Source organism: Palaemon carinicauda, chromosome 19 (genome assembly GCF_036898095.1).
Source record: "Palaemon carinicauda isolate YSFRI2023 chromosome 19, ASM3689809v2, whole genome shotgun sequence".
Lineage (NCBI taxonomy): Eukaryota > Metazoa > Arthropoda > Malacostraca > Decapoda > Palaemonidae > Palaemon > Palaemon carinicauda.
Window position 1 is genome coordinate 119,591,937 of NC_090743.1, and position 14,074 is coordinate 119,606,010.

At 42.1% G+C, this 14,074-nt stretch overlaps 1 protein-coding gene across 1 annotated transcript in view; it reads left to right on the forward strand.

The window, feature by feature from the left end:
* The window catches only part of LOC137658794 (apoptosis-inducing factor 3-like), an 88,040-nt gene that overhangs the window by 50,445 nt on the left and 23,521 nt on the right, over positions 1 to 14,074 (forward strand). Inside the window, exons 6-8 of the mRNA XM_068393839.1 lie at positions 2,489 to 2,613; positions 2,847 to 2,977; positions 8,116 to 8,315. Of these exons, the coding sequence (XP_068249940.1) occupies positions 2,489 to 2,613; positions 2,847 to 2,977; positions 8,116 to 8,315 (456 nt within the window). The remainder of the gene's footprint in view (positions 1 to 2,488; positions 2,614 to 2,846; positions 2,978 to 8,115; positions 8,316 to 14,074) is intronic.

Sequence of the window (14,074 nt, forward strand, 5' to 3'; positions counted from 1 at the left end):
CTTTTTCAACACCCAACGTGTGCAGATGAGGGAGTGGATCGTAGCATTGCTCTCACTGGGCGTGATACTGGATCAAAGACGGTTGAGCCTCTACCAGAATATTACACGGATGTACGTCCTGTTGCTTCTTCTGTCAAAGGGCAAATGATCCCAGCTACTTCTGTGACCTCTCTTAGACGCCACAACTGTGAGCAGCACATAGAAGATGAGTATATGTGGCTGGAGAACACGAGAAGTGTTCTCAAAGATGATGTTGAGGCCTGTGAAAACACATCATGGGCTGCATACCATGCAAGGCACCAAGATCCAAAGCAACCAGTCATCACACCAACGTCCCTGCTTCCCTTGTTCCAGGAGAGTGCTCACACTGTGGCAATGATCAGACACTCTATTGATGTAGTCAGGAGTGCAGTTAAACATCTCAACCCAGGCCAAACTCCAGTTCTGACTTGCGACCAGCCACTATTCACTCTAGCAAAACAGATTCAGTGGAAGTGGCCAAACACATATGGAGAAGACCAACTGGTGGTGATGTTTGGGGGGTTGCATATTGAGATGACGGCACTGAAGACCCTGGGTGACTGGTTGCAGGGAAGTGGGTGGACCCAAGCACTGGTACAAGCAGAGATCACAACTGAAGGAATAGCAGACTCATTTCTTCGAGCAGCTCACGTCACACGCACCAGAAGAGCACACCAAGTCACAGCGGCTGCATTGTATAATCTCCAACGGCGTGCCTATGACAAGTACAGCACCACCAATACAGAAGATGATGAGCACCCTGAAAGCTTCGAAGACTGGTGCAGTAAGAGAGAACAGAGTTATCCGCAGTTTCAGTACTGGTCAACAGTCTTGGCACTGGAGCTGTCCACTCTGATCTATGTGCGATCTCTGAGAGAAGCCAATTTTAGCATGTACGTGGATGCTCTGACAGAACTGGCTCCGTGGTTCTTCGCACTAGACCACACGAACTATGCCCGATGGATACCAGTGCATCTACGGGACTATATAACTACAATCTGACCATACTGTAAACTTCCCGTACTCTGTGTATTATTTTGACTTGCAATTTTGCCAGCAATTTGAAATAAAAAAGCAACTTGAGCAATTAAAGTGTGTTCCTGAAATCAGGTACTGGTTATTAGAGGTATTATGTCATTGAGTATTGAAATCTTCATCAAATGTCCACTTTTTCCACAAAATGGCGGCCAGTTTGGGGGCCATTTTTGAGAAGATTCATCTAAATATCTGTTAAACAAACATTTATTGATGTTAATTCTGATGTAAAAAAAGGGAATTTTGGCCCATCTAGCACCAAACTAACGACACATAATGAAGTCTATGTAATGACGCTAATGTTAAATGGCGGCCATTTTGAACAATGGCCGCCATATCTTCCTAAGGGCTAATCTTGAATGCCTCCATATCCAAAAATGTTTAGAATATATTAATCTACATGTGTGCCAATTTTGGTGCTTTTAGACCAATTTGAACAATTGGTCTGCTATGCCGCTGTACTATATTGATAACTGCCAAAATGAAAAAACTCTTAGCTTATACACTGTAAACATAATTAACTCTGGTCTCTACCCACCTCCTTGGGTGTGAATCAGCTATTATATATTCACCGGCTAAGTTAAATATTTAAAAATGATATTTTAATTATAAAATAAATTTTTTAATATACTTACCCGGTGAATATATAAATTAAACGACCCTCCCTTCCTCCCCAATAGAGACGCAGTGGGATGAGAAGAAATTGAGGTTTTGTTTACATCGAGAGTGGTATCTGGCCGACAGTTGGCGCTGGTGGGCACACCCGCAACCTGTATAGCGATCGCTGTCGAGTTTTTTATGTATGTGTCTGTCGAGCAACAGAGTTGCAGCTATTATATATTCACCGGGTAAGTATATTCAAAAATTTATTTTATAATTAAAATATAATTTCTGGGAAGTATTGGTAGACACTTCAGGATACTGAAAGAAATTGTTGAACTTTATTGACACAATTTAATTCTATAGTAGACCTGTTGTTCAACATCCCGATGGCCCCAAGAGCATTGCTTCCTTATGCATGTCTTCCTACTTGTTCAACTTCTTGAAGTTTTTATTGTCTCTATAACCATTTTTTTTACCAAGAAGTATGATTTGGTGGTATTGTCTTATTATTTTGTAGTGATAGGGACTTGACAGTCTAGTGAAACTACTCGAAGACAGTCAAGTATTCTACTGTACTTTTTGTGAGCAACAATCTTCAAGTCAAGAAATTGTAGGAATTTTTTTGTCTTTCCCTTACAGTCCTTCAAATTACCCTTGTTTTCAATCAATTGCTGTTCATTTGTTGCCAAGTTCTCTAAATTGATTTTCTTCCATTCTATGTTATGTGAGACTAGTTAATTTCTTTGGAAGTGAATTTTTTTTATTTCAAACTTTTCATGGTTTTATTCTACCAGCTGTAACTATAGTATAGAAAATTCTTCTTTCAAAGAGTGCCGACATTGAACTGAGGCTGGGAACAGGAGCCGTCAGCATTGATACCGTAGCTTCAAAGGTTCATCTGAGTAACAATGAAGAAATAACTTTTGACAAATTATTCATTGCCACGGGAGGAAAGTAAGCCTTTCATTTTTTATAGGAATAGACAATACTATTGTGGAAACTTGCTCTTTTATTTATCTTTCATTAAATCAATAGTTTAATTCAAATTGCCATATGTGTACTGTATCTTTATAATCACTGCACAAAGTTGTGGGGAAAAATACTGCTTAGCACAATTCCTTACTCATTATGATAATCATTATGTATGTTTCTAGATTCCTTTAATCATTAGACTTCCTTTATTACAGGCCAAGGAGATTAACTGTTCCCGGAGGCTACCTGTCTGGTGTTTTTGTTGTCCGTGCACCAGAAGATGCAAATTCAGTGGCTGCTGATGCTGCTGGAAAGAATGTGGTTGTGGTTGGGTCATCATTCATAGGTAATTTAGCTGATTACTTATTTAATTGGTAGTGAGGTTGTTTATTTCTAAGAATCTGGCCAGGCAGTATTACATTGGACCCCTCTCTCTGGTTACGGCTCATTTTCCTTTGCCTACAAATACACCGAATAGTCTGGCAACACTGAGATGACCTAACAATTCTTCTTTGCTCAAAGGGTTAACCACTGCACTGCAATTGTAATTGTTCAGCGGCCATTTTCCTCTAGGTAAGGGTAGAAGAGAGACTTTAGCTATGGTGAGCAGCTCTCCTAGGAGAAGAACTCTCCAAAATTAAACCAATGTGCTCTAGTTTTGGGTAGTGCCTTAGCCTCTGTACCATGGTCTTCCACTGCCTTGGGGTAGAGCTCTATTGCTTGGGTACACACGGGGACACTTCTATCTTATTTCTCTTCCTCTTGTGTTTTTAAAGTTTTTATAGTTTGTATTTGAAAGATTTGTTTTAATGTTGTTACTATTTTTAAAATATTTAATTTTAATTGTTAATTCTCTTGTAGTTTCCCTGTTTCCTTTCCTCACTGGGCTATTTTCCTTGTTGGAGCCCTCAGGCTTATAGCATCCTGCTTTTTCAACTAGGGTTGTAGCTTGGCAAGTAATGATAATAATAATAACCTCACCTGATGATCACATTGCTTTTGTCTCCGGAATCTTGTTTATGTTGACGTTACATCTTAAAGATTAAAAAATTATCTTTTTTTCTTTCCAATATACCAATGCCTCTAGTGAAAAAATGAGAGTAACAGTATCTACCGACAATATATGCTGCCTATGTCATGCATCTTCTATAGCCTCTTAGTCAGTTCAACGTTGGTTAGAATGGTAGAGATGATATACAAAAGAACAAGGACAAAAGTAATAACAGCTGTTAGGGAAACAGAAATCTTTGGAGTTAGTGATGGGATAACACCAGGGGTCACCATTATGCCTGTTTTTATTTGTGCTGGTCTTGGATGTGTTTAGTGAAGGGATCAGAAATTAAGATTTGTGGGAGTTGCTGCATATAGATGATTTGATGATTACTGCTGAAAATGAAGAAGTATTACAGAGAAGGGTTGTAGAGTGGCAAGAGACTTTGGAAAGGAGTGACTTAAGGGTAAAAGTCGATAAGACTGAAGCTATGGTGAGCAGTAAGGAAGGGTAGGGACAGGATAGCTATACGTGAAAGTAGAGGAGCAGTTATAAAACAGGTAGAACAATTTATATACATGGGATCTAATATAAATCAGGAGGAAGGATGTGAGGCTGAAGTTGAAAATAGGATAAAAGCAGCATTGGAAAAGTGGAGGGAGGTAGTAGGAATGGCATATGATAGGAAAATGTCAATCAAGGTAAAAGTCAAGATCTGTAGAACACTAATAAGACCAGAGTTAATGTATGGATTAGAAACTTGGGCTTTAAGACAAAAAGAGGAAGCAAAGCTTAAGAGAACAGAGATGAGAATGTGAAGGTGGATTATGAGAATATCACTGGGTGAAAGATTTTAAAGATTCCACAGATGATAGTGTTAAGACTGAGATGTTGTGGGCATGTGTTGAGGATGGATGTTGGGGAGGGAATGAGGATGACTTTTGAGGAACATGTTAAGAGGAGACTATCTAGAGGGAGCCAGAGAATTAGATGGCAAGATAAATTGAAGGATGATATGGAGAGAAGAGGTTTGGTGGAAGAGGATGCCTTTGTAGAAGGCATTGGAGAGGGCGCATCAGGCAACCGAACCCTTAATGTAGGGATAACGGTGGGGAAGAAGAACGGGCAGTTCAACGTGAGCTCCAGATTGTCGTCTTCTTCTTCTTCTTCTTCTTCTTCTTCTTCTTCTTCCTATCTTTTTTTTGCATGGAGGGTAAATCCAGAGACAGCTAGTCTGGCTTATTTTAAAAGGATTGATAACGAAGATGCTACTCTAGCCTTTGACTTTCCAATGGTTCTAAAGAGTTTAGCTTTGATAGTCATAAACTTATATAGCTTTAATTTCAGTAGCTGCTTTTGTGAAAGCCCAGAAGACCAACACGTCTTCGATTTAGGGTAAATTTAATTTTTCAGACCTAACCGACTCTATATTAAACCTTAGCCAAACTATTCAGTTGGTATCTAGTTGGTATCCATTATGCCTACATTTCTAGTCACTCTTATACAACTAGATTGCGGGGCAGAAGACCGAGATGGTATTCTGGATCCTTATGTCCCTCTTTTCGCTAAAGTATTGTAAGTGCCACCAAAAAACCACTTATTCCTCATGTGCCAATGTTAGTCTGGATCTTTTATCTCTTCTCGATGAAATAAGTGCCCCTGAGCAACCTCGTTACGTTACGGATGTTGTGGCCAATCGTATGATTCCTTTAGATCAAAATGTTTAGCTTTTGTATTAATCTTTTTAAGACTTAATAACACTTTTTCAGTTGCATCTTGCTTAAATGGCTATGTACGTCATTCGCTTGCAAGCTCAGCCACCAGTTCATCATAGGTTTTTTTCTCTTGCAAGGTAAATGTAGAGATTAATACATCAAGTGAAGCTATCGTCCAGGCTTTAGTTGTGCAAGGAACCCTTTCCATATATAAGTTAGTCAAAGAATACATTAAAGGCACCATTTTTTTAATGAAATTTTGTAAAAATTGCAATCTCCAAGGTTTTTACAAGTTATTCCTTGTCTTTAAAGTGGTGGCGGTCTGCAAACCTTTTCTGGATCCCTCAAATCTCAAAAGTTTACAATTATCACAAAGTTTTTGATGGACATACCCCCAATGATTTTGTTGGTACTGTAATAAAGAAATAGTATTGGATGTTTTCATTAGACCTAACCGATGCATGTTTTCCTATTCCTATCCACTTGAATTCAAGGAATTCTTTCGTTTCATCAGAGGCTCTAAGGTTTACCAATGCAAGTGCTAGTAATTCAGTCTCAGGATATCCCTCAATTGTTCACCAGGTTGATGGTCCCCATTTCTAAAGGCTAAGAATCCTGGAACCCTGAGTTCTCTTATACCTATCCACTGGAAAATTTTTGACATGCATTAGAAAGGATGTAGTTTCAAGAAATATAGTTTGCTCATATTTCTAAATAGGTAAAGTGGTGGGTGGTTTCAGGGGCAGATTTAGATTTGGTAAGGCCCCAAGTTACATACATACATACATATACCAAGGCCCTTCCCCCAATTTTTGGGGGGTAGCCGACATCAACAAAGAAACAAAAACAAAAAGGGGACCTCTACTCTACGTTCCTCCCAGCCTGACAAGGGACTCAACCGAGTTCACCTGGTACTGCTAGGGTGCCACAGCCCACCCTCCCACATTATCCACCACAGATGAAGCTTCATAATGCTGAATCCCCTACTGCTGCTACCTCCGCGGTCATCTAAGGCATCGGAGGCAGCAGCAGGACCCAAGTTATTTGAGATAAAAGGGCCCTTTATATGTCCAGACTCCAGATATCCTAGTGATATACTGTACTATATGATATTTAGGACCTAATAGATATCGGAAGCCATTCACTCTTTATCAAAGTAATTGTTAAACTAATGACATGGTGTAGTTCACAAAATCATCAGCAGATGGCACTAGCAAGAAGCATTTGCATTTTGCAATATACTTCATCTGTACACAGTTTTTTTTTTTTTTTTTCTGGGCGCCAAGAAAGGGGGAGCCCTAAGCTATAGCTTGTTTAGCTTATATGTTAATCCCCCCTGACCGTTGCTCTGGTCAGATTCTTCTCATGACAGCTCAGAAGATTTTTTATTTGGGAATAATAATAGGAGTTCCTTTATAGGTTTTTTCTGTGGCAAAAAAAAAATCAATCTTTCCTTCTGTGATTAATAGTTCAAGGGATGAAGTGTTTATGGAGAGACTTTGATGGACCATGACGTCTTTGGGGAACTTTGTTCCGATATGCGTCTTAACACAAGAACATTTCATTTTATCTCAATCTAAATAGATTAAAAATGTTCACCCTCAACAATCTCAATTCTGGTGATGAAACTGATTAAACTGCCAAGTTTGCTTTGAGAGGAAAGTCCTTTACAAGAAGGACGGAAAAAAGCTAGGTTTTTAAGTCTGTCAGAGAAATGAATGTTGCATGAATCAACTTTTCAATTCAATTGTTTTGGACTAATAGCAGTATTAAAGTCCCTTTAAGATAAAGAAACACTTGTGGTAGTAAATGCTGTTGTTGTATTCAGGACATGACTATGCTGTTCCTTCTAGGAGAATTCTAGTAGGAGAAAGATTGTCCCTTTTTTATCACATTTGAAAAACCTTCATAACGATCTATTGGTGTTAGCTATAGTAAAAAAACGTGATCAAATTCCTCTTAACCTCAAATGCTCCCTTGTCCAGAGTTATCTTAAAAGTACAGAAAAGACTCAGATTGTGCATCAAGAAGTTTTTAATTTCCAGAGAAATATGTGAAGAAGAAATATTTAACCCTGCTCTGCAGTTTTACAATAGGTTATTCCTTGTCCTCAAGGCTTCTGGAGTTTGGAGTCCAGTTCTAGATGTCTCATCCCTCAACAAATTTTCAGTACTTGCCTGTTTTCAATGAGAACACCCGCGACAGGTCTGAGGGCAGCAAAGAAAAAAAAGATTGTGAGTTTTCATTAGATCTTTCAGATGGATATTATCATATTCCGATTCGCCTCAATTCAAGGAAATTTACCAGTTCAATTCTTGATAAATATAAAATTCATGGTTCCTCACCCACACAAGTATTGAGAAAAAGTAAGACTGAAGAATTTCATTTCAGATGGGAAATGAATTATGATCTAGAAAGGTTCATATTTCCTCACCTACACAAGTATTAAATGGAAAGTAGACTTTAATTTATTTCAGATTGGAAATGAATTCGTAATATGATCTGGAAAGCATGTGGATTGAGACAACCAATTCTGTCTAGCTGACTAAAATCTGGTGTTAGGGATCGATTCTGATCTGAGATAGAAATTTATTTATTTATTGTGTGTTGATTTCCATCAAATATAAATATTATTGGGAATAATTATTTTGTAAGTTTTTCTTACTAAAATTAAAACCTCCTTAGACTATATGAATTATTATAAAGTGGTTGTGTATTGGTTAAATATATGGTGGAAATTATATTGAGTAATTGTGCTAGATTCTTTTTTTTTTATAGGAATGGAAGTAGCCTCCTATCTGTCGAGCGACAATCGAGCCGAATCTGTCACTGTTATTGGCAACACATCGGTACCTTTTGAAAACAGTCTCGGTGTGGAAGTGGGGTCCCGTATCCAACAAATGTTTGAGGAGCAAGGGGTGAAGTTCCTAAATGCAGGAGTGAAGGAGATTGTTGGGGATGGAGGAAAGCTAACTGGGGTATTTAGCCTTCTATTTTTGCCAGTTTTTTTTTTAGATTATAGAAGTAGGAAATTAAAGTATTCTTGATTGGTTTTTTTAAATATTTAACTTAGCCGGTGAATATATAATAGCTGCTGCTGAGCGGCTCGACAGAAAACACACACAAAAACTCGCGAGCGATCGCTATGAAGGTTGCGGGTGTGCCCACCAGCGCCAACTATCGGCCAGATACCACACATGCATGTAAACAAGCCTTCAATTCTTCTCTGTCGACCTTGACGACAAGACGTATCAATACTCGCTGTATAACCTGGAGTTTTCTCAACATATTTGGTGAAGTACTTCATTTTGGTTTGAGCTTTCGCAGTGCAGGTGTTTTTCCTCAACTTAAACTCTTGAACTCTTTATTGGACAGATTTAATTGTTGATGACTTGGATTGTTTTTTTGGACTTTCTTTGACTAATTCAAAATGGCTGACGCTTCACAAGCCCCTAGATTTCGTAAGTGTAATGCTAGGGACTGTAATAGGCGTCTTCCAAAGGCCTCTCTCGACCCACATACTGTGTGTTCTAATTGTCGGGGTAAAACCTGTCAATTAGGAGATCGGTGTGAGGAATGCGTGGGCCTTTCGGAATTCGATTGGCTCGAATACGATAAGTATTCTCGTAGGCTAGAGAGAGATAGGGTAAGGAGGAGTTCCTCTAGGTCAGTAGATTTTTCCTCTCCACATGCCCCTGACCCTAATCCTTCCCCTGTAGTGGTTGTACCTAACCCCCTTTCTGGCACTCAGGAACCATCTATGCAAGACATGTTACGTGCTATTCATGCCTTGGGTGAAAGAGTTGAAGCGTTAGCAACTGATCGTAATCAACTCATGGCTGACGTTAAAGAACTTAAGTGTCAGAGTGCCACAGCGGAAAATAGTGGGAAAGTGATTAGTGCGCAAAGTGTTGTGAACAGTGTTGCGACCGAGGGTTCGTCTGTTCGTGCCTGTCGTTCACCTAGTCCGAGACCTCTTGCAAGCTCCCAAGCCCAGGGGAGAAGTAATGTCGTACGACTTATGGGTTCGAGAGGCCTTGATCAGCGAACAGACGTTCCCTCTATGGTATCAGGCGTATCTCACCAAGATCGCCCCTACCATAAGACGAGAGAGCCCATTTTCTCCTCGTCATCCGAAGGCTTTTCGCATAAGAAACCGTGGAGCAAGGTTTCTAGGCCCCTTAAGCGAAAGTCGGTCCCTTCAGGACAGGTCCAGCGTCCTGGATGTAGTCATTGGGACAGTTCTGACCCGTTGCAGTCATCGGATGACTGCTCGCCGCCTAAGCAACAACGTTACACAGGCTCAGAGAGTCTTGGTGTAGGCAAGGTTGTGCCGTCTCAGACGTTAACCCCGTCGTTTACCGCACCCATTCCCGTGGACCCTAAATGGGTTATACTGCAGGACATGCAGACTAAACTCGCCTCCCTTATGGAAGACTATTCTGCCGATAAGGTTCACGTTGATCCTAGCCGTTTATCTCATCGAGATCCTGGCCTTCACCCGCCCAAACGAACCTTTGTGCGTCCTGTTGACGTTGGCGTAGCTAAGTCAAGTCAGTCTCGATTTGTAGAGCCTCACTCGATGCGGTCACGTGTTGACTTTCAGCCGCATTTGGACGTTAGGCCACTTCCTAATGCTCCTGTTGACGTTCAGGACGTTCGCCAACCAGCGGAGTTGACTTGTTTTGACGCTGAGCGTCAACCACCGCAGTCTAGAGTTGTTTTGACTGCTCAGACTAGGCAGTCAAAACAGTCTCGAGTGGACGCCGAGCGTCCTCCCACACCTGTTGTTGTTGACAGTTCACAGACTGTTAAGCAGTTACATGACGTTGCGTCCTGGTCCGCTACTAATGCACCAGTGCGTGTGGACGCTGCGTGTCAAGCATTGCCAACCCCTTTGCTTGTTACTCAGCAGTTGTCAGATGAGGATCCTTCAGATGAGGACGTTGCTGACCCTCAGCATGATGATCATCCTTCGGATGTAGACGAACCCAGAACAGTTCCTCCATCAATGGACTTTAAGAAGGTCATGTTAATTTTTAAGGAGTTGTTTCCCGATCACTTCGTCGCTGTTGCTCCTCGTTCGCCACCGTCTGAGTTTGCTCTAGGCTTACCTGCTAACATGCCAGCCTTTACAAAACTTGTGCTCTCTCGCTCTTCCAAGAGAGCTTTACGGCTTTTAGGCGACTGGTTGGAAACCAAGAGGAGTTTGGGGAAGACGGCCTTTGCCTTCCCTCCGTCTAAACTCTCGTCTAGATCGAGCGTCTGGTATGCCACGGGAGAAGTTCTCGGCTTGGGAGTCCCTGCCTCTGCCCAGGGTGACTTCTCAAGCCTTGTAGACTCTCCCCGCCGCCTAGCCATGAGACGCTCGAAGATTAGTTGGTCCTCCTCGGACCTTGACCATCTGCTGAAAGGCATTTACAGAGCCTTTGAAGTTTTCAACTTCCTTGACTGGTGTTTGGGAGCCTTAAGTAGGAAAATCTCATCGGCTGATAGAGATGTCTCCTTACTGATTATGTCCTGTATGGATAAAGCCATCCGCGATGGTTCCAATGAGCTCTCCTCCTCTTTTACGTCGGGAGTCTTAAAGAAGCGAGAGTCCCTTTGCTCTTTTCTTTCGGCAGGAGTTACTCCCTGTCAGAGATCTGAACTGCTCTTTGCTCCCTTATCAAAGTTTTTGTTCCCGCAACAATTGGTTAAGGACATAGCTTCTTCACTCGTGCAGAAGGACACCCATGACTTGGTGGCGTCCTTTGCTCGCAAAGGGACTCCTTCTACATCCTTTTCAGCTAGACCTAGGATAGACACTCCGGCATCCAGATTTATTCCGCCCTTTCGTGGCAGAGCTCCCAGCAGGGGAAGTACTCGTGCCGAGGGAAAGAGAGGAAAGAAGAGAGGAGCCAAGTCCTCACGTGGCAGAGTCTGACTGCCCACAGCCTCAGACAGCAGTAGGATCCAGATTGAAGAACTTCTGGCAGGCCTGGGAGAAGAGGGGCGCAGACCAACAATCTGTGAGGTTGCTCAGAGAGGGGTACAAAATTCCATTTGTACGCAAACCTCCTCTAGCGACTTCCCCCATCGACCTCTCTCCCAGGTACCGAGAGGAGTCAAAGAGACAAGCCCTAAACCTAGAAGTGTCTCTATTGCTAGAGAAGGGAGCGGTGGTGAAAGTCTCGGACCTTCAATCACCGGGGTTTTACAACCGTCTCTTCCTAGTACCGAAGAAGACAGGAGGTTGGAGACCGGTGCTAGACGTCAGTGCACTCAACGTCTTTGTTACGCACCATGGAGACCACGAAATCAGTCTTAGCAGCGGTCAGAAAGGGAGACTGGATGGTCTCTCTCGACCTAAGAGACGCGTACTTCCACATCCCCATACACCCAGATTCCCAACCGTTTCTGAGGTTTGTTTTCAACAATGTGGTATACCAGTTTCGGGCCCTGTGCTTTGGCCTAAGTCCTGCTCCTCTCGTGTTTACGAGGCTTATGAGGAATGTTGCAAAATTCCTCCATTTATCGGGAATCCGAGCCTCCCTTTACTTGGACGACTGGCTTCTCAGAGCCTCGTCCAGTCATCGCTGTCTGCAGGATCTTCATTGGACATTGGATCTGACCAAGGAATTGGGACTTTTAGTCAACCTCGAAAAGTCCCAGCTGATTCCATCCCAAACTATACTGTATTTAGGAATGGAGATTCGCAGTCCAGTTTTTCGGGCTTTTCCGTCTGCCACCCGAATAGAGCAAGCCCTGCTCAAAGTCCAACTGATGTTGAAGAGAGAACGGTGCTCAGTCAGGAATTGGATGAGTCTAGTAGGAACTCTGTCATCCCTGGAGCAGTTTGTCTCGCTAGGAAGGCTACACCTTCGACCTCTCCAGTTCCATCTAGCCTTTCACTGGAAAAAGGACAAGACATTAGAGACGGTCTCAATCCCGGTCTCCGAACCAGTAAAGGCATGCCTGAATTGGTGGAACGACAATATCAGTCTGAGAGAGGGACTTTCCCTAGCAGTTCAGAACCCAAACCACGTACTATTCTCAGACGCGTCGGATATGGGTTGGGGTGCGACCCTGGACGGTCGGGAATGCTCAGGTCTGTGGACCTCAAGTCAGAGGAGCATGCACATCAACGGCAAGGAGCTTTTGGCAGTCCACCTGGCCTTGATGAAATTCGAGAGTCTCCTTCTAAACAAAGTGGTAGAGATCAACTCCGACAATACCACAGCCTTGGCATACATTTCCAAGCAAGGAGGCACCCACTCCCTGACGCTGTACGAGATCGCAAGGGACCTGCTCATTTGGTCAAGAGATCGAGGCATCTCCCTGTTAACGAGGTTTATCCAGGGCGACTTGAACGTCTTAGCAGACTGCCTCAATCGGAGGGGTCAGGTAATTCCTACAGAATGGACCCTCCACAAGGACGTGTGCAAGAGTCTTTGGGCGACTTGGGGTCAACCCACCATAGACCTCTTTGCAACCTCGATGACCAAGAGACTTCCAATCTATTGCTCTCCAGTCCCAGACCCAGCAGCAATGCACATAGACGCATTTCTTCTAGATTGGTCTCATCTGGACCTATATGCATTCCCACCATTCAAGATTGTCAACAAGGTACTGCAGAAGTTCGCCTCTCACGAAGGGACAAGGTTGACGTTGGTTGCTCCCCTCTGGCCCGCGAGAGAATGGTTTACCGAGGTACTTCGATGGCTGGTAGACTTTCCAAGGAGTCTTCCTCTAAGGGTAGATCTGTTACGTCAGCCCCACGTAAAGAATGTACAGTGAACCCTCGCTACTTCGCGGTTCGACCATCGCGGATTCACCACTTCGCGGATTTTTTTCATAACCCATGTATATACATATATCGCGGATTTTCCAGAAATATCGAAAATACCGCGAAGTTACCGATGGTGCGAGATTGGAGAAAGTAAGGAAAATTGAATCATGATTGATTTTCAATATACTGTAAATGAAACTTTGAGGAGCAACAAAGATATCATTTGTTAGAGAGATAGAGAGAGGTAAGGAATGGGAGGTAGTGAAAAGTAGCCCACAGAGAGAGAGAGAGAGAGAGAGAGAGAGGGGGGTTTAAATGTAATAAACAAAAAAAATTGATAGGTTATAACACATTGGTGCTTATGTAATATCAACTGTATACTGTAGACGGTTTGAATAAGTTAAGAAATGGTATAAATGATACTTTGTTAGTGTATTCGTACACACTCAAGAGCGGCAGCTAGATGACAGCTGATCTAATCACAGCCAAAAGTAAAAAAAAAAAGAAGTCAACAATACTCGATTTTTAAAACAAACCCGAAATTTAAAAACAAAAGTACACGCTTTCTTAATGTGCAATTAACTATTTAAAGAGTGGCAATTTTCTAGAATAAAATGATATTTCCCAAAAAATAGTGGTTTGCTGATGAAATCGGATGCCGTATTTTTAGCTATGATTGAAATGGATGTAGACTCGGCCTAATTATTTCGTTTCGTATTTAATTGACACTAAGAAAACTAATTTTAGCTTCTTCATCTAAATGTAAGTATTGTATAACACGAAGAGAGAGAGAGAGAGAGAGAGAGAGAGAGAGAGAGAGAGAGAGAGAGAGAGAGAGAATCAGCTGTTGTACTCAAATGGCGTGTTTTTGTTTCGTGAGAATTTCATTGCCACGACTTTAACAACAACATACTGTACTGAACTTTACAGTTTTATACAGACTACTGTAATATGATAAAGTAAAAT